This window comes from Tympanuchus pallidicinctus, unplaced genomic scaffold, assembly GCF_026119805.1.
Source record: "Tympanuchus pallidicinctus isolate F22 unplaced genomic scaffold, pur_lepc_1.0 scaffold7, whole genome shotgun sequence".
NCBI lineage: Eukaryota > Metazoa > Chordata > Aves > Galliformes > Phasianidae > Tympanuchus > Tympanuchus pallidicinctus.
This window is the reverse complement of record NW_026294791.1, coordinates 21,149,222-21,169,583: the sequence shown is the minus strand read 5'-3', so window position 1 is coordinate 21,169,583 and position 20,362 is coordinate 21,149,222. Positions and strand designations below refer to the sequence as shown.

Here is a 20,362-nt window from a genome sequence, read left to right as displayed (position 1 = left end):
TTTCTCAGTTTCACCATAGCTTTACCTGTTTGCCTTACGTACTTCTTCCTTGCCAATAGCCACAGAGATGGAAAGTATTTGAAGAGCTAAGAGGAATACCATCACAAATAGAGCCATACTGGCTAGTTCTCACACTGCATCAGTTCTCAGTCAGTACTCTCATCAGGCTTGGAGAAGGTCCAAAGAGTCACATCATGCCAGAAATACAGGATAGATTTTGTTTTGTTTTTAAGTCACACTCACGTGCGATTATTTTGAGGCAGCATTATCATTTTTGTTCTTAGCCTAAGTTCAAGTGCTCAACACTAGGCCAGTATTGCTCATCAGCTAGGCCAGGGATGTGGCAAAACGAAGCAAAGACAGGAAAGTCAACCGGATCTGGAAAGTGCTGCTGTTCAGGCTGAGGAGCTGCACTCACCTATTGCTCCTCATGCACAGCAAATGAGACACAGAGGCGGGCAGCACACTGAGGGCAAGGCTTTAGCCACAGGGCATGCAGGCACTTACTGGGGTTTTGTCTTCCCCAGCACACCTGCCCGCTTTCCTGATGCTGCTGAAGCTGAGACAGGCAGGCAGCAGGAGGAGGTGGGCTGCTGGTGAGTTGTTGCTGCGGTGCCTTACAGAGCAGCCCTGCACTGTCAGCTCCTCAGAGAGGAATGCAGCACAGCACAGATAAACTCACTGCAGTCTCACGATTGTGTAAGTCAGCCACAAAGGCAGACTTGCTGCTGCTGATGGTATGGGGACATTCATTCCTGTGCCAGGTCAGATGCAGAGTCAGAACAAACATCTTTAGATTTGTAAAATGAACGGTTCTGCTCTGAAAGTCATTGCAAATGTCACATTGCTATTTTTGTAGCTGTTTTTCTTCTTTTTTTTCCAGAGCTCCTTAATATCCTCTGCTACTTTCTATTCGTCTGCTTTCAAAACACAGGATTGAACTAAAACTTCTAAAAGAGTATTGCAAGAAACACATTTAATATGTGCCATAACATAAGGTACAGAAACATTAGGTTGCAAAGACGATAAGGTTATCTGATGTGTCTTAGCTGGGAAAGACAAGAACACTCCTCATGAGGCCGACATTACTGCATGCATCAGTGCAAAGCAGCTGAATATTTAATGTATGTGGTAAATATAAGCAGCAAAAGGAGTCCAGATGACATATGACAGCCTAACACTCCACAGTGTAGGAATCGGCTCAAATGGGGTATTCACATAACACATTTAACGTTCAGACTAACATGTTTTGTCTGTACACCATCCTTTATGTTGCAGAAGCATTGTTTTCCTTTTCTCACCTTCTGATGTTTTCCTTGTAGACTCTCAGTCACATCACATGGGCATTTACTTCAGTCATTGCTCACTTCCAAACACATTCGAGCACTCCATGCCTGCATTGTTCAGATACTAAATTTTACATGCTTTTTATCATATGGTTCATGAAAATTAATGTTCTTTTTTTTTTAATTTTATTTTTCTCTCTCTCTTTTATTTATTTATTTATTTATTTAAAAATTTTTTCTGGCTTCCAGTGATACTAGAATATATACTAAAAGTTGTTTCAGCTCTTTAGAACAATTAACTCAGAAATATGTGTGTGCATGTATATATGTGTGTGTGTGTATATATATATATGTATATTTATGTATGTATATATATATATAATATACATACATTTGTAAGAGCAGAAACAAATAATTCTGTCTTCCAGTGACTTTCAAACAATAATGCTCGATGTCACTGAACAGTCTGGCCAAAAGCAGACTGAAAACAGACAATAAAATAAATATATTTTAATTCCTTAAATCCAAATTAGTGAACTCACTAGAAGTTTCTACAGTACAAATTCCAGCCTCACCTTCAAATTGAAAAATAAAGCCTGGTCTTGTCCTTGACTGCTTTTAAAAAGAAAAATAAACTGGACGGAAGTTGAGGAGTTCATAACAGAAAAGATAATGTATATGGAGTTGGCAGCAACCTCTTGGGATTCAATGTTTGTCCTCTTCACTAAAATGAACAGAATTGAGAGATAAGTACAAAGCTATAAATGGGATTTATTGCCAGATTGGAAGGTGGCTTCAGGGAAAGCTTGTCCACCACCATTAAGAACTTTAACAAAAACCTCCTCACTTTTATTCAGTACTTAAATAGGAACCACGGCCCTTGGCTGCAACCACTACATTATTTAGACAGCAGCAGTCCTGTAGCACATTACTCCTATCTACATACTAGCTCAGCATAACAAATACATCTGGCAGAATAGTGCTCAGAAATGATTCACATACTTACAATTACTACAGAAAGGTCCATGGAGTTATGATGTTTCCAGATAAAGCAAGGGTGGCAGGCTCATCTGCCTATGCATCTCTTGGTGAGTTCTGCATGTGAAGTATGTTCTTGTGCAGAGTGCTTTTCAGTTCTTGTTATGAAACTCCATTCCTAACAGTGTCTGAAAATATTTTGCACACTTTATTAGAGTTCTTGAATATTTGTCCGCTAAAAAGCAATAAAAAAAATCCTATTCTTGAATATCTGAAAAATATTTTGTGTTCAAATGATCAGAAACACTTACATGTTTTCAAACAGAGTCATCTACATGGGAGGAAAAGCTTGTTACTTAAATATTTTACATTCTGTGTACCAAACTGTAAAAACAATACTCCTCAAATTTATTCAAACATTATTTATTCTCTTTTCAAGAAGAATAAAAACTGCTGTGGTACTGCTGTAACACAGTGGAAAGGACAGGGGGAATCAGCAATGGTGCCCTTTAGAAACCTTTGCAATTATTTAACTAGAGCAGCTTTTGCACCACTCCAAACTGCTTTGGTTGTTGGTAGAAAAGAAAAAGAGAATGGTAGCGTTAAAAGGATCTCAAGCACTATATGAGCAGGATAACCAATTATCTGTTTGGCAATGTGTTCTGCCTTTCTTGGATACAGTACAATGAACCTTTAAAAATTTAAAAAGTTACTGTATTGCCTTGCCTTGGCTGCTCTGTGTTGCTAGACCTAACTTAGTTTCTTTAGTTAAAGTGTAACAAAGTCCATACCATTAAATTCCAAAGGAGAATGAACTTGAGGTCCATTTCATGTGAGAATATACCAAATTACAACAGACTCTATTAATGTTAATATATGTTAACATGGAAAGTTAACCACACTGCTTGAATAAAGCACATAAAAATCATTTCCGAGGGCAGATGCTTCAGTGCTTAACAAGTCACATATTGGCATTCAGGAATGAATTCCTGAGTACCCCATTTGTACAAACTCCTGGCTACTGCAGTGCTCAAGACAAAACCAATAACTCCTCTGAGCAAGGTGAAGTATGAGGAAGTCTTTAGTTTCAGTAACTCTATGATAGTTTTAAATATCTTTTGCTTATTTCTGAACACGATTAATTCCCCACCTTAAATAACAACATTGTAGACTTCAAACTGAGCTCAGGTGCCTAAGGATGGACAGCAGCACCTGCTCTGTTCCTGGAGAATGTCATATTCTCCTCCAAAATAAACAGTGTACAGGAACAATCCCAGCTTGCAACAGCTCCATAATATTCATTATATTATCAAAAAGACTACCCATCAGACTCTAGCTTTCTTGTTCAGGGCTGTACAAACACCAACATGTGACAGACAGCCAAAGGTGGAGACCTGGGGGTAAGTCCTAGCCAGACCTCAATTGGTCTTGCTCCTGGTGGGAGTGTTAGGACCAGGGTAGAATGAGAGAGCCCTCATACAGCCATTAGAGCAAGGGGCTCCTGTAGTGAAAAGAGCTTGCATGTGCAGATAAAGGTGAATTTTGATCTGACTCTGCAGACTATATAAAATGCTTACTTTCATCCCGTACTGAGAAACCTACGGATCCAAATTAATCATCTGACTGAAGCAGAGCTGAGTTACTCACAGTCAATATGCCTTATGTTGGAGGACCAGAAATAAATGCAATTAGGTGAGCCAGCATATTTTTTTGTAAGAAGTATGAACTTTGAGAAAATCTTCTGAAAGTGTAGGAAATCTTTGAAGAAAGACATTAACAATGCTGCCATTAAATCCTAGCATATTAGAGTAAATTCGTCTAATGTGAACTACAATGTATTTTCTATCAGTTATCCTTAGGTGGCAGTAAGGTAAAAGCACGGAGCAAAAAACTTAAGAGAAATCTCTAATGTATTTATAGAGACCTCTCCCGCATGTACCGTGCTGGCTATAACATGAAAAGAGACTTCATAAACTTCTTGCACCTTCAGCAGAAATATAAAAAGCAATTACTAGATTAAGCTTCATCCAAATCACATTCAGTATTGAATGCTGAACTATCAGTACAATGACCAGGTATTTCACTAAGTATGCAGTACTAATCCAAGAGTCCCTAAGATTGGAATTTAAATTCGTGGGGAGAGTCAGACTCAAACACTCCTGTCAACAAGAAAGTACATGAAAAAGAAAAAAGGCTGTAAGAATATGGTAAATTCACTATCAAACATCTGAATCAAAATTAAAATGAGATTTCAAGGAGTGATTATTGATGTAGAGCTCTACAGATTTTTATAAGAATTTCATTTACATTTTCCAAGTATTGCATCTCTTCCAAAGTCTTTCTTGAATATAAAACGTACTGATGTAAGTCTTCTCTGATCATCATCTAGTAGAAAAAAGAACAAACACTAGGATATAAACATACTAGAAATTTTTATCAAGGAATATCATTAACTAAGTAATGTGACAGTGTCATGTAGCGTGCTAAGGCAAGAATTATGTAGCCAATAAAGGTCTAACTTATACCATTAATATTTACAGTTGGAAGCATGAGATGGCTGCAATCTAAGTGCTGCACCCAACAAAGGCTTGTTGTTGACTTGATACCTTCTTGTCTGACAGTGTGAAACACTCACATAGCTACTAACTTCATCACCACTTGACAGCGTAATATTAATGCTAGGTAGCAACACATGGCTGTTTTGCAGAAGCTTAGCACCAAATAGGAGAAAGAAATTCATCAAACGCTCAGGAGATTGTAGGCCTAGCTGTGCAGCAGAAAAGTAGAGATGAAGAGTAACTGGAAATTATCCACTATAACAGTAATCCTCACTCTGTTTCTGCTTCACTGCACTCCATTGACCCCATTACTGTGCACCATTGGACAGAGTAGTTTCTTATTCCCATAGAAAGTGGGAAGAGGTAAGTCTGCCAAGTTCAGCACAAGTTGCACCAGTTCCTCCCAAGAGCTAGGAGTCAGGTTAGATGATCTTGCTTCACATCACAGCAGTTGGGTCCAGAACCCATGGCAGGTGGCTGCCCTGTGTGAGACACTATTCTTTGACAGTTGCTAAGTGGTGATGATCATAAGGATCTGATTTCAGAAATAAAAGAGCATCTGCCACTAGCTTTGCTCATTAAAGAAGAGATCTTTTACCTCAGCTGTTGTGAGCTGAGAAGCAGGGGTTCTGAGGAAGTAGTTCTGTGTTTGCAATTCACATTCTGCAAATCCATTAAAGTTAACTGAAGTCAATAATGCAGAACACAACCGAATCATGCCTAGTCAAAATAACAACCTCACCTCTTTTCCCCTAGAACTGTCCTGCTCTCATCTTCAGCACTGTAGCATCTTTTCTTACTCTTCTCCAGCTTTTGGGTCCCCTTCACCCACCTCATGCTCTTATGACAGCAGGCACAGTCCCCAAAAAGCCACTACTGCTCATAGTTCCAAATCTCTTTTCAGGAGTCATTTCTACTGTGGCAACTGTATGGATGCAGTAAACTCAAACCAGATAGATGCAGGACAGTGATAGAAAGTTACTGCTTTCTGCAATAGCCTTTTGATTTTAAATATTATCCTACTCCTCCTTGCGAGATGCTTGCCTGGTAAAGCTTTTGTCCATCATCAAGATTTATCTGTATAGAATCTACTGTCTTGAAGCTGTAATGCAGATAATCCCCTATGGAGAAACAACACCTGATATACTTCACTGTTAACTATGTAGAAAAATAATTATGTATTATACTCCAAAGCATTTCCCAAGCTGGAAAGGGATGTTGCACCCCAGAGACTGATATCTTCACAAAAACACTGTCATAGTATTTGTCTAGTCTGCCATTTAGCAGCTTTGGGACAAACTCCTCCTCAGTGAGATTTGCCTGGATTTACACCAGCTATAGATTTTCCCTCCTATGCTTTCAGACGGCAGCAGATGGCTAAGTTTCTACACCAGAGGCTGTCAATAGAATTTTAAAAGGCATCTCATAACAACACATTGGAGCTGCACATTTAATCTGTGCTGCACCAGCAATATGATCTTAAAAAGAGCTGGAGTACACTTACAAAATTAGCACTGTCAATTGCTGCAGAAATGCTATCAGGGAGTCTTCTGAAAGCCCACAGCTTAATGACAGCTTACCTCCCAAACTGCCAGCCAAATCACTTCTCTGTGTGTAACCAATGCTCAGATGTCTAAGAGAAAAGGCATTTAATACTGTCTCACATGATGCTGATCCACCAAAATATCTAACGGAGATTTTAAGGAGCTGCTTAGGCACTTAAAGGTTTTCTTGGGTCCGTAGCTGAGCTCACATAAAGTACAGTGGTAGAAAAAGAAGTATTATTTCTTCTACCTAAGACAGACCATCTCAGACCTTTTAAAGACTATCATTTTTGAGCCTGGGCCACCTCCATTAAACAGTTGATATGCACCAGGCATCAATACTCCAAGGAGTGAAAAGAAAATGCAATTACTATACATAGTCTGTTGTTATGAGCTAGATTCCTAAAAGTGGGCATTTGAGTTTGAAAAGCTATATCCAAAAAGCTAATACTATATACAGAGCTACCACGGCCATTTGTGATAGCATCTGTGTAGAGAGTGAGTTGTTTTGGTCTAAATGCAGCATGGTCTCTATGTGATCCAGAAATGATCTTGCAGTCTAATGTGAAAAGGAGGAGGTCTCTGGGTGCTGATCAGACTGTAAGATCAAGGCCCGTGTGATACCCTTGTTTTAATCAAAGGCTACTTTACAATTAGTTGCAATGTTTTTGAGATCTCCACCATCACTTTCTAATTTCTTGTTCCACTATAAGTAGAACAAGCTTCCTCGGTACATTCTGTAGAGTCACAGCAGTGAGACTTCACGTGTCAGGAGGGAGGCTGTCAGAATTTCTTAGGAGGCACATAAATCCCTGTGAGTGAAGCTAAATCACAGATTTCAATCATTTCTAGCTTCTTCATTTTCTCACAGGACTCCAAAGAAGCAATTATTCCTTAATAAAACAGATTGCATTTTTTCCTGATCCATAACTGCACAATCCAGATGATCAATTTATCATTGCAGCTGCTAAAACTAATTCTCTCTGCTTTCATGCCTTGATTTCATGAAGAGATGTCAGCCAACTAAAAGCTGACATTTTCCAGAAAGGAATTCATTCAGACTGTCATATTTCAAATAAGACAAACCACTCAAACTACACTCCATAAGCAGATGTATAATAAATAAAAAGGTGTTTGTGGGTTTTTGTTTTCAGATATAAATATTCACCTGAAAATGAAGAAATAAAATTTTAAAAGTTACTTACCTACAAACATTCATCTTCAAGGTGGGCTGTCTGTACTGTGGATCTTCTGTATATGTCCAGGTTGCTCATCCAGGTTTTATATTCAGAAATGGCTGTTCAATTACAAATAAGACTTGGGGATTTCGTTCAGGCCCTCCAGCAATGGAATTGCATTTTCCTGCAAAAAATACCTCAGATGCTGAAAGCAGAAAAAACAACAACAATCTATGAAAATTCAAGACTTTCTACAAGTCTATGTGCAGCATAGATTTTCAGAGGACTGCAGTGATATGTGCGGGATGACAGGACGGTCTTCTCTTGGTGGATGCGCAGAGGGAGAAAATCCCAAGATCTGGAGAGAAAGTTATAGTCTCCTTGGATTACCTTGCATGGTGCAGGTATAATCTGCATGCAGAAGGCAGAGCTAAATGCAACCAAGCACATGGGACATGTGGGCAGCTTTATCTGGAGCTATGAGGCAGCTGGTTGCAGAGAGAAGCAGTCACACCTTTAAGCAATGACTCCAAGTCTGAATCTGTGCCTTCTATAAACAGCCTTCTTGTTCTTTCTGTTTGCTTTCATAAGGAAAGCAAAATTAGCAAGGAATTCTTCAGCAGTGTTTCTGGGTCGGTTTTCTTATCAAATAATCCTGAAGCCTGTTAGGCATCAGTTTTAAAGCAAATCAAATATTACAGGTTTAAAGAAAATAACTTTCTTCACATGGAAAATAATGGCTATCTAATATGATGGCCATAGAAAATGCATTTTTGAGGCTGATAAGATAAGCTGGCAGGGAGAAAAGGAGTTGGAAGAAGTGGCCTCACCCGTGATAAACAGCGGAAGATCAGCCAAAGTGCACCACAAACACTCTAGATGCTGCCACCTATGTTACCAAAGGTACAGAATTATTCACATACCTGGCCAATAACAGTTACAAGCACACTCAACTGAGATGAGTGCCTGCATGGACAGCAGCACAAAGAAAGCCAGGATAAAGAGGATAAAGCTGTTAAAGGAAGTAGCTAATGGGTATTAATTTAAAAATTAGAATTGAAAAATAGTTTGTCATTCCCAATGGCCAGTACGGTGTTTGGCTTAACTGAACGTGAACTTCTTGTTTCTGTGTTCAAAATTTATAGGTTCAATTTTGTAGCCTAACAATCAGGACAGCACAGCTCACAAGACACAGTGGCTTGCGCTTAGCATAGACAGAACAGATACTTCTAACGTGATGCTAGGCAGAATACTAGGTACTTGCTTGTGCAACTGGAAAGCAAATAATGGAAAAGCAGTCTGAATGCATCATTTAAAGTATTTAAATTGGAAGAAAGTCAATCTATGGATTTAAAGTCACTTTACAGCTCTTGAAAAATTGTAGTCCCCCAAGCTGAGGTTATCAATGCATCTTATTATATGACTCATTGGATTTCTTCTAGAGCTACTGGGTTTCTTATATGAAATCAACCTTGAACAGAATTATTTGCTGATAAGGTGATTGTAAACCCTCACTGAAACAAATTCAGCATATCTGTGGGCTTTCTAAGAGTCATAATGGCTTTTTTTTGGCTACGCATTATTATCCCTATATACTTCCAAAACCTTTCAAAGTAGTTCTGACATGGGCTAATATGATTCAAGCCAATCATAAAGTAACCCTAATTACTTTAGCAAAAGGTTTTGATCTGGGAGCAGTAAATCTGGATGTCTTCAATCAGATGTTTTTACTGCAAATGAAGTGATAACCTCATGGCTGGTGTCAGGACTTGAGATCTGGAGACTTTGCTAGTGAGAGCTCTACTGCACACAAGCAATTGCAGAATTCCCAGAAAGCACCACATGTGCCAGAGAAGGGAATTCTCAAGGCTGGCATTTCCCATGTTCTAAAATTTTTGATGATGTCTCTGTCTTGTAAAGCATCCAGAATCCATGCTGGAATGAGGCTGAGTAATTCTTAATGCCCAGCAGCAGACACACATCTGCTTTCAGTGCACAATGCACCATTCCTTTTACAGCTTGAAGACGCATAGCGGTGGCCCCAGTCACACTTCCTATGCCAAGCTCATGCCCACATCACAGTGTCCCAAGCATCTTGTGCTTTTTCACTTAGACATGAGGGAGTTGCTTCTTTGGCAGCACAGCTCTCTCCTCCCTCCCTGGCTCTGGCTCAGCACTTGTGTCTGGGACCATAATTCTCATCCCCCATACAGCAAGCAGTATTAAACTGGCTGAGTCATGCTGATATAAAACACACAAGAGGAAGAGGCACTGTGTATTTTGCTGGTTCCCTTGTGCTATTCCACTTGCCTTTGACATTTGGCACATGTGGAAACATTCATATATATAGCAAATCTCAAACGTTTCACTCATAAAATAACTGTTTGGAAGACAACTTGTTTAAAGATAACCACGCATACATGAGATTGGTATGTGCTACTGAGCTTTGACTCATGAACTGGGCATTTTTTATCCAAACAGTTCATCTGCAAAACAAGTCAAGGAACAAGCTTAATAATCAGCCTATCACAATCATCAAATGAAAATATCAGCACTACAGTGGAGTTTAACTGTATCAAATCATTTTATCTAAATACTCAAAATAACTTTGATTAAGCAATTTAAAAACTTAAATAGTGGATAAACTTTAAAATGAAATCAACAGTAAAAAACAAAACAAAACAAAACCAACACCTGTTTTTTCTTAAACTTCTTTTGTTTAGAAATTTTTCCATAATAGATTCACCTTACTTTTGCTGACATCCAAAACATATAGAACATACTACATAAAATACCCTAGAGAGAAGCAAATTGGCCTTCTACTGTTAGCCAACTTAATTTTATTGGTATTACAATGACACAGGATGCCATCTTACCATCTGTATCCATGGCCGTTAAGGATATAGCTTTTACTAACAGGAACTATATAGAGAGAGCAGGTGAGCTCACAACTGTCATTCATTGGTTACCTTTTAACAAGACTCATAGCATCACTCAAGTTGAAAGAACCCTCAAGAGGTCTTAGCAGCAATTTGTTTCTAAAAAAACTGCTCAGTACATTATTCTTTTGGTGATCACCACCAAACACTGTGATGAGCAGATCCTTGAGCTATCAGAGACAGAGCTTGCCTGATGCTTTCTCCAGACAATTCAGTTCATCTTCCAAATTAATTGTTCAGCCATCAGTTACTAGAGAAGCAGTTGATTTTGGCGGGACCAGACTTCAGAGCCTTCAGGCAACTCTCCTATCAGTTCCCTGCTTTCCTAAGGGGTCTACCTACATTGTACACTTGGGCAGTGATCTGCAGGCTGATAAACCAAGGTGCAGAACTTGGACAGTAGATTTTTTGGATTAGTAGAAGCTACCCAAATGAATGCATAAAGGTCAACTTCTTTGTATTTGGAAATTAGAAGCAACATCAACACAGAAATAAGGTTAGACTGTGTATCTGATTATTTTAAAAGAAAAACAAAACAAAACAAACAAACAAAACCCACCTCAAAATATTTTATTCAGTGGAGCATGTTATTTTATTTCTAACATACTGGCTCAAGAGGAAGAATTTTGTCCAGCTAGTTATAGGCAATATGTGCACTTCTCAGTGATTTTTTCAAGTTCAAATCACTCACAGATCAACCCAAATGCAATGAACTCAACATAAATGAAACAACAGGAATGAGGATCATACAGTCTAACAGAGCAGAGAAATTCTCATATCTCGAACATACCTGCAGCATAATTTCAGAATGAGACATTCTCAATTTGGTACAGTTTAAAGGACAAATATGTTTAATGTCTCCTTCTTTTAGGACCGGATTCATGTGATCTGTCACTTGCACTGAATTATTTCTGTTGCAAAAAATGTTTTTAAAATCATTGGAAATGTATATGGAGTCATCAAGGACAGAGGAAAATAATAGCCCAACTGGTCATGTATTCCCTAGAGAGATTCCCTGAGCCAAACTTGCTTTCATTGTTACAGCAGGACCTTTTACATCAGCATGGAGGTGGAGAGAAAAGAGGCAGGATTGTTTTATGGTTCATCCTCTGGCATTGCTGACCTGAGCAGCATGAGCTCTAGCACTGCACACAGGGCACTGCCACACAAACAGCGCTATGGACGGTGGGTCCGTCACTGAACATACATTCTCATTCCTAGGACAGAAATGGCACTTCTTTAGAAATGACGAGTAAGAAGGTCACTGCAATATCCTGAAACATGCTGTATCTCACTGGAAAATGGGCTTTGACCTGCTATTTTCTATTTCTAAATATTTGGGGATTTGAAAGTTCAGCCTCAAGCACACATTTATCTATGGCAGTTCAGCTGTCACTTGTAATACAAATCACAGAATGATAGATAGCAGAATCTACCCAGAAGTTCCATTCCTTCCAGGGTTATTCTGTCCACAGTGACCACTTAGCTACATCATCTGCATCTCTTCACTGGCTTTCCTCACCACAAACTATTTTTTTATAAACTAAACCCACATACGTAGATGTATATATATAACATTCATCTTCTATAAAATTTATCTGGTCTTAAACATTTTAGCTGGCAGATTTGTTTATGCGCGCTGTACCTTCTGACATTATCACATTTCCTACTGCCACATGAAAACAGAAAAAAAGACACAGCATCCTTACATTCATCTTATGCTGTACTGCCTGTGTTTCTGTAGACTTAGCTGCAAAGCGTATGTGCAGAAGAAGGGCTGGATGAATATTTGAAAACATTTGTGAGGATATACTGATATTCATTTCTCACTGAATAGATTTCAGCTGTGCTCATGTGCAGTCTCTATGTGCTTATTTCCAGCAAACATGCTAGTAGAAAAATTTACTGGCAGGAATAGTTGTATAATAGTTACAGTTTACACAAATATTTACAGTAAGCAAATTTTCTATATGCAAGTATTCACAGAAAGTTGACTTCTCCAGCAGGAGAAACAGGAGTGGGACTGTCTGTATAGCCAGCCAGAGTAGCTCATGTTTAACTCACAGTACTGAAAACTAGTAGTAATATATTCAGAGCAAAAGAAGGAAGATGAATTACTATTGAAGTGATTACATGATTTCTGAGTTACTTCTAAAGTCCACAAAACTGTAGCTCATAGACTATTTTCAAGCAGGAAGCTATCAAATGAAATGGGGCATTATGCTAAAATTCATCCAGTCCTGCCTTGTATGTTAAATACCCCATGATGTGTGTGTAATTTTCCAGAGTCCAATGAACAAAAACTGGAGAGGTTAATTTACTTATCTTTCTATAAATGGTGCTTCAGCAGTAGCTTCTTTATGCAGAGTTCTAGCCATAGAACGGTCTTTGTTTTCCTTCCACTGTAGTAGCTCAAGTGTGCCTCAGTACTCTCTTGACATAAATTATATTGCAATTATTTCAATCCTTCCAGTTGACAACTGACTTGATCTCCAACATATTCACCTCCCTTGGCTCAGTAACGCTGGCTTTATTGATCCTCTTCTTGGCAGTTGTGGTTTCAGTCATTGCTGCCAATAAAAGGTCGACCCAAGGAACCTACAGCCCCAGCCGGCAGGAGAAGGACGGCGCCCGCGTTGAGATGTGGAGCATTGTGCAGCCACCGCCAGTAGAGAGACTCATTTAGGGGAAGGCTCTCCTCCATCTTGGAAGATGAATGGAAGTGGACAATGTACACAAGATAAATATGTTCATTTGCATTCTACTACCGGGAGCACCTGTTGTAAAAACTACAGTGACTTGGAACTTTGAATAATTTCCTTTTAAGTTCGATAACATTTAAAATGTTCTAGCATTTAAGTGAACCAATGCCATTTATCACTATTTTGGGACATTTTTTCAAAGGACAATTTTTATTTGCACTGGAAACTTCCGCCTTGGTAATCTGCAGTAGGCATTACAGACAGTAATGGCTTCTGTGATACTCGTAAGTGCCTGTCTCAGACTCAAAATGAGGAACAGTTTCTTGTTTGTGTTTTGCTTTGCCTGCCTAGCAATCACTGCTGCAGAAGACAATGCAGACCCTAATCAATAAAGGCATAATTTTGTTCTTAAAGGGTTTATCACCATAACTGTGTTTCAACATATATGTTGATCAGGGATTAAAAGGAAGCATGCAAAAACTCTCCAAAATAAATGTTTCCCATTTAGTTGGTTTTCTTTCCTTCAATTCTATCATTTTCTCTGCTGCCACTCTACCTTCTGCTGAAAAGAATTTCACTTAACCTCTCTGACAAATCCATGTTTCTCTGAATATAAAGGGTATCTCTTAAAATATCCAGCAGACAGAATCTGACCTTACAGAGGACATAAAACCAAAACATCCTAAACAAATTCTGCAAATCTATATACTGCCATTTTCCCATTATGATATTACTTGATGCGTCATTTTATAAAATGATTGTATCTCATCTTGCCAACATCCTTTGGTTGCCAAAAAGGCAAGTGTGCTCAAAAAGTTTTCCAAAGCTTACAGAAAATACAAGCAGCAGCTTATAGGCAACACACCTACTTAGAAATGAAAGAGTGACTCAGCTCTGAAAACAGCCTTGGTGATTCTCATGGAGTTCAGACTTTCGTGTTAACAAGGGAAAATAAATTTTTGTGCCTGAATGTTCCTCTTTTGAGACAGCAATAATACCACTGTAATCCTTGGTAGCAAAATGATTACAACTGCTTGTTGAAAAAGAAACAAATATGTAAAAAGGAGTGGAATAACTGCAAATGTTTGGAAAATATATTGTAATGAAAGAGACTTGAAAATCTTCAAGAGCATTTAATGATTCGTGATAGAGAGGAAAAAATGTGCCAAAAATACATTCAGGTTAAGTTTTTCTGATCTGTAGAGGCAGATAACAGTAACTCATCCAGCCAACTTTCACATGTAGTGAAAAAATTAAAGCAATAAGATATGGCTCCCACACAAATTGAGCCAACAATAAAGAGGCAACAGAGTGGAAACTTCTTTATGGAATTTGTCCTTTCTGCAGCTCAGGTTATCTGTTCCTGCCATTATAAAACATTCCAGGAGTTGCATAATAGAGCACACATACTCAGCATCCAAGAGTTTAAGTGATTGTTTTAACTAATAATCAACTCATAATACATTTTGAATTAACCTCTCTGGGGACTACAGAATATCAATGTCAATCACATTTACTTCCTTATTAGCTCTGATCAGTAATTCTGACAATAAGCACATTCTGGATTTCTGCAGTCTTTCAAAACAAGGCACTGTACTAAATGAGAGTGGATGGTGGGATTCAAATTGAGTGAAAAGAACAGGGTGCTAAGGTTGGAATGACATGACAGCATGAATGCACAACAGATTTTACTTGAGTCCAGTTTACAGCTTTACTGTTGAAGCTTATGATTTTGAATGCAAGCACTGCTGTATAACTGCAGTTTAAATCCACAGTGCAAATAGCAACTAAGTAAAGAAAGAAAGTCAACAAAAGTTAACAAAATAGTTTATAAGTTAACAAAAAATATCATGGTAAAAGAGAGAGATTCAAGGAAGTTCTTTTGAAATATGGCATTATATAAGAATGGCTGCAAATCTTTTAGGCAAAAATCAGCCCAGCATTTTCCCACTACTAAGGAATAATAAGGAATGCTATAAAGTTTGTGCAGCATTATCATTTCTTGAAGTGGATATATATTTGAAAAAAGAAGAGCTGGACTCTAAGAGTATACAACAAGAAAGACAGCAAAGAACTATGTTTGAGGATGTGTAGTGAAGCGGGAATATTTTGTACAGATACTTACACGTGTGATTGAAGCTCACCAAAAAAAGCTACAAGGGATACAAAGTCAAAGCAACTTTCCAGATGGTGAAGATGCATCATAAGCTGTGAGAACAAGAGAGTGAAAAAGAAGGGGAAAAAAGAGATGGAAGGGCCTGAGGAGAGAGCACTTGGAAGGTGAGGGGGAATCTAGAAGCAGGAATTGGGAGCAAAGAGCAGCAGTGGCTTTGGAACAGTAAGGCAGATGCACAGAATGTGCTTCCACATATCTGCTTTATATTCCTGAATTTCTGTTCAATGATAATGGCTGTATAGGCTAAAAGGAGGAAAAAAAATGATAAAGATTTTCAAGTGAATAGCAGAGATGGGAAAAGAAAATAGAAGTGAAAGCAGTGGAGGGATGTAATGAAGATCTAACTTTGAAATCAACCCTTCTTTGAGCAGGAGGTTAGAGTAGATGACCTCAGGAGGCTTCTTCCAGCCTAAATTGTTACACAATTCAAAGAAAAAGGACAACAGAGAGAAAGCAGCTGAAGATGGAGGTCAGTCTGCATGAAGAGCTAATGTGAAGGAAAGCGTTATTGTTCACAGTGAAAGACACAGCAAGGAGGAGGAAGTGGCTGGAAACTCATTCTGCTCTGCTCAGTGGATGGACTTTCTGGATGAAATCTTGAAAACAGTGGGAAAACAATCTGTAATAACACATTCAGGAAAGCGTTATCACACAGAGAATCTCCAGGGCTGAGAAAGATACACAGCAAAGGGTACAGAGAGAGGAAGAGAAGGAAGATGAAAGCCTGAAGAGTTTTCATAAAGACCAAAGAGAGTTCTGGAGAAATACATTACAAAAGAATTTAAAAAGCATAAAAATTGGAAAATTCTCACAGTGGAACATGAACGTGGTTTGTGGAAGGAAAATCAAGAAGGGAGAAAGCAAGAGGAAAAACCCTTAAACTAGGATTTGAATAAGTCAGGTGTGACTGACGTCTGTCTCAGTGGAGGGGAAATGGTGAAAATGGGAATGATGAAAATTTTTGCAGAAGTAAGAGGAAAAAGGGAATGAAGTGAAGGCAAAAGCTGGATCACAGTCTTTCCAGTACAACAAGGGTAAAGCTGGGCGTTCGTTACAGTGAGGTCGTGGAAGAGGGATGGAGAGGTTGATGGAGAGTCAGGAAATGAGATCTACCCAGTAAGGCAGATCTATGTAGGATAAATTAGAAGGAGTGACTTCTATTGAAAGTGGAAATTAAAATGTGAAATTAATTGCTATTTATGATCTTAAGAGAAACAAACAAGAAAAAGCCCCAGCAGCACAAATTCTGTTCTAAATGTACTTTTTGAAAAGCTGAATTAGAGAACAGCACTCCAAGAAGGGCAGGGAGTCAGACTCTGCAGTTGGAAAAGTCTCACAGCACCTGGAGAAGCAGAAAAAAAATCCCAAAGCTGTGGCTACTTAGCAAGCTGGAGTGACAACAGTGAAGAAGCCTGACCCTTTTGGGCCATATTTCAGCCAAGAAACAACAGTTAAAACAAAGGGGAATACACCACAGAGAGTGTCTAATAGAATTTTTGCTGAAATTTCAACCAAGGATTAAGCAGGTGCCAAGCTATTTACTGCTTCTCAGTCTAGGTGTATATTAAAATACATAGTGAAGCACACAAGGAGGAGCAATAACATCTAAGAGTCATTGAGAGCACCTGCAACTCCACATAAAGACCTAAAGTATTTCGAGATTTTCTAAATATCTCTATTTGATTCAAAAGGCATAAGTAAAAGAACTTGTTCATAATCACTTGCAGCCTATCCATTCAGGAAACAAATGCATAATATGGTCCCAAACCTTACACATTTTAATTTTCTCTTTATGTCTACCAGTCTTTTGTAAAGGAAAAGGTGCTAAATTAAAGCATGTGACCTGCTCTGTGCCATGTCCCTCTGAAGATGCACAGAAGCATGGAGAGAATTAAGCAACTGACTCCTCTCTTCTTTCGCAGTCCCTCCTGTTTCCTCTTCGAAAGCTGTGACACCCAGCCTGTGAAGCAGCGAGGAGAGCCTTCAGACAGTTAGAGGAAAGTTTATGTTAGAAAGAATATAAATACTGTGGTTGCAATTTGGCCAGCTACAAATGATCACGGTGTATTATTATGTTATGTGCCTTCTCTCCATTTTATGTAAAATTAACTGTTCCTTCTCCATGTGTACATAGTATATTTATAGCTTAGGTGGTGTATATTACTACATTCTGTGTACAATATAAAAATGACTAATAAATAAGGATTATATTGAGCCCCATGTGACCTATATTTTTTGTTTTATGAGTTTATTTAATCATGTACTTACAAAGGAAATTATTCTCACACCAGGACTGTATTTGCAATTTTAAAAGTTCAATTTGCAGTTTGGAATCAAGTGATCAAGAAACATTTTCCCTACACAGAAATAAGGTGAACGTGCTTTGTGTCTCAGAGAACAGGAACTGCCCCCATTCTGTGTCGGCATCTGCACCACTGCCAGCATTGTGTTCATCCCAGGGAGAGGCACTGTGCCACAGCCCAGGGTGGCATGGATCAAAACAGCTTGCACAGAGCTAATTTACACAAGCCAAGACTCTCGTGCTCTGGATTTTGTTGTTTCTTTTTTCTTGCTGCACTTCAAGCTCCCCTGCATCCAAACCTGCAGTGGCCCCAATTGCTCTGCTCTGTTCTATGAGCTATGTTACACACCACTACTTGTTTATAACTAACTGAAATAATATTTTGTTCTTCAGAAGTTTGAATAAAACTGTACTTTTGTTCAAATGCACAAGTTATTGTGAGATTGAGTACTCAAGTACGTCAAGTCGAGAAGTTTAAATCAGCAGTACTCCTTAAAGCCTGAACTGGAGAAACTCTCAAAGCTAATGTTCGTGCTTTGCCAATATTTTAGTAGCTGGACACAGAAAAACTTTGCTCTCCCAAGCAATTAACACTGTCAGCCGTAACTGAGCCTGCAGGCTTTTACAGAGGAAGCATTGCTTTTCTGTACTTTCTTGAAAATGAACACTAACACCAAGTGAAGTGGTGCTGAAATCTGGCTAGTGACTGTTGTTCAAACAGACGCTATTTGATAACGAACATAATCAAAGTTACAGTTTTAATTAAAGAACATAAGTGATACACTTTTAAAACAACCTTAATAGTGCAGGCCCACAGCAGAAAGCTTGTCTTCAGAGAGGAGACAGCCAAGTCTTTTTTCCAGCCAAAAATTTCTGAGCTGTGTTTTGTATAACTTAAGCCCCAAGTCTCAGGGCAGGACAAGTCTTACATTTGTGGTGTCACATAATGTCAGGAATCACAAATTGGAGAATTTTGGTGAAGTTCCTTTTCCTATTCTATTCAGTCACCTCACAGCTAAGGAAAACTGACTCCTTTGAAAACAACTTGAAACCAGAGACGTCGTAAGTTAATAAAGTCAAACGAGGAGTAGCTGCCAACGCTGAAATTTTGCCTATTGCAAAACATCACAGATGGATGAGTGGATGGGGCTTTCCTGCCACAATGAAGCATGCGTAGGCTTCAAACTACAGGCATGTGTAAAGATAGAGCAAAACCTAACATTTATAAAACATACATCTGGTGTGTATTTACAGGGAGCAGAGTAAGGTCTTGTTGAAATTGCACACATGAATTTGATGTGGATAATGTCTGATACCCTACGCCTCACAGTAAAAGCATGCTTTAACCTAAGCCCCTCCATCTATAATGCATGCCATGAGGTGCGAAGGCCTCTTGCACATAGAAAAGTCAGAGTATGAATTATGAATCAAGGCACAGGTGGAGTCCTAAAGGCCAAACAGAGTTCTCACCTCAGTGGTGATTTTTTCTGGGTTTAGGTTCTTTCAAATTATATTTATGGAATAAAAATGTATTGGCTATTTTATACTGTAACCAATATGAGCAACTTTTGGTTGTATTTTTGGTTGGTTTCACAGAAGTTGCTTTTCAGTTCTCTTTTTATTGGGCTGAAGGTTTTCTTTCCCTGAGATTGTTTGGCAAAGCTATTATATTTATCAGCAGTTCATCTAATGGTGTCAGATACCAGCAAGACTGGCACGTCCCAGTCATAACTTTAAATCATCTTTTTTGATCACAGAAAAACTACACAGGCCTTCATCTGGTTTTATGCTCTTCACGGTGCTGTTTAAAGCATGACATTTTTCTTAGCTCAATATTGTGCATGACCTTTCCGATTTCCCCCGTAGTTTCAGCAAAAGCGCAATTTTCATTGGCATGTATTGTAATAAATAGCGATGACAAAAATGTGTGTTTCCAATTTAAAGCCACTTAGTTTCATTTGGCACCTGGTGCTCGGCTTTACATTGCGATAGAAATTCAAAAACTTTGACAGCAACATAGGCATGGGAGGAGTGAGAGCAGACCGACATGGCGGCTCCATGCGGCCATCTTTGCTCAGTGCACCCACTAGGCTTGCCAGTCTTTCTGTAACTGAGCATGGTGACACCTTCCTTCCTTTAAGCATAAGCCTTTGATGCACAGCTGAACTCAGCAATCATTTTCAGAATGAGCTGCCCCAGCATCATGCATATTCAGTGGGAACCCCAGCAAAAGGAAAGCTGTCAGGGCTTTCTGCTTGAGAACTGTGCCCTAAAGGGAAGATGCAGATCTGTCCTTTAGCTATGCTACTCTGTATTATGGCCCATTGCCAGCAAAAGTGAATAAACCAGCCTGAGCCAAGATCATCCCAGTCCAAAACTATGGGTAATGGTGGATACCATCCAGGAAAATACATGGCCGTACCCAGGATCTGCACTGACATGATCAGGTCCTATTTGTCACTCATACCTGAGACGGATTTTTCTAATATAGTCTGAGATCTAGAAATGGATTTTCAAATTTTCCAACACCAGGGAGAAAAGAAATAAGGAGAAAATAAACCAATTACACAAGTACTGGTCTGTTGACATTTAAAATGAGACAATGATGAGCATAAAAAATGGTTAAAAAAAAAAAAATATCCTTGGCCAGCAACCCAAAGGACCAAAGACAAATCACAGAATAGGATGCAACTAATTAG

The 20,362-nt window shown here is 38.8% G+C and overlaps 1 protein-coding gene and 1 long non-coding RNA gene across 2 annotated transcripts in view; one reads left to right on the top strand and one right to left on the bottom strand.

The window, feature by feature from the left end:
- The window catches only part of CRB1 (crumbs cell polarity complex component 1), an 87,014-nt gene extending 73,837 nt beyond the window's left edge, over positions 1-13,177 (top strand). Inside the window, exon 12 of the mRNA XM_052666947.1 lies at positions 12,957-13,177. Coding sequence (XP_052522907.1) covers positions 12,957-13,169 — 213 coding nt within the window. The 3' untranslated portion in view covers positions 13,170-13,177. The remainder of the gene's footprint in view (positions 1-12,956) is intronic.
- LOC128072796 (uncharacterized) lies at positions 5,446-8,253 on the bottom strand. Its single transcript, XR_008202443.1, has 4 exons — positions 7,935-8,253; positions 7,572-7,728; positions 5,565-5,943; positions 5,446-5,485 (listed from the first exon to the last, which is right to left on the bottom strand). It is a non-coding gene; the product is annotated as an uncharacterized LOC128072796 (long non-coding RNA).
- Positions 13,178-20,362: the final 7,185 nt, after the last annotated feature.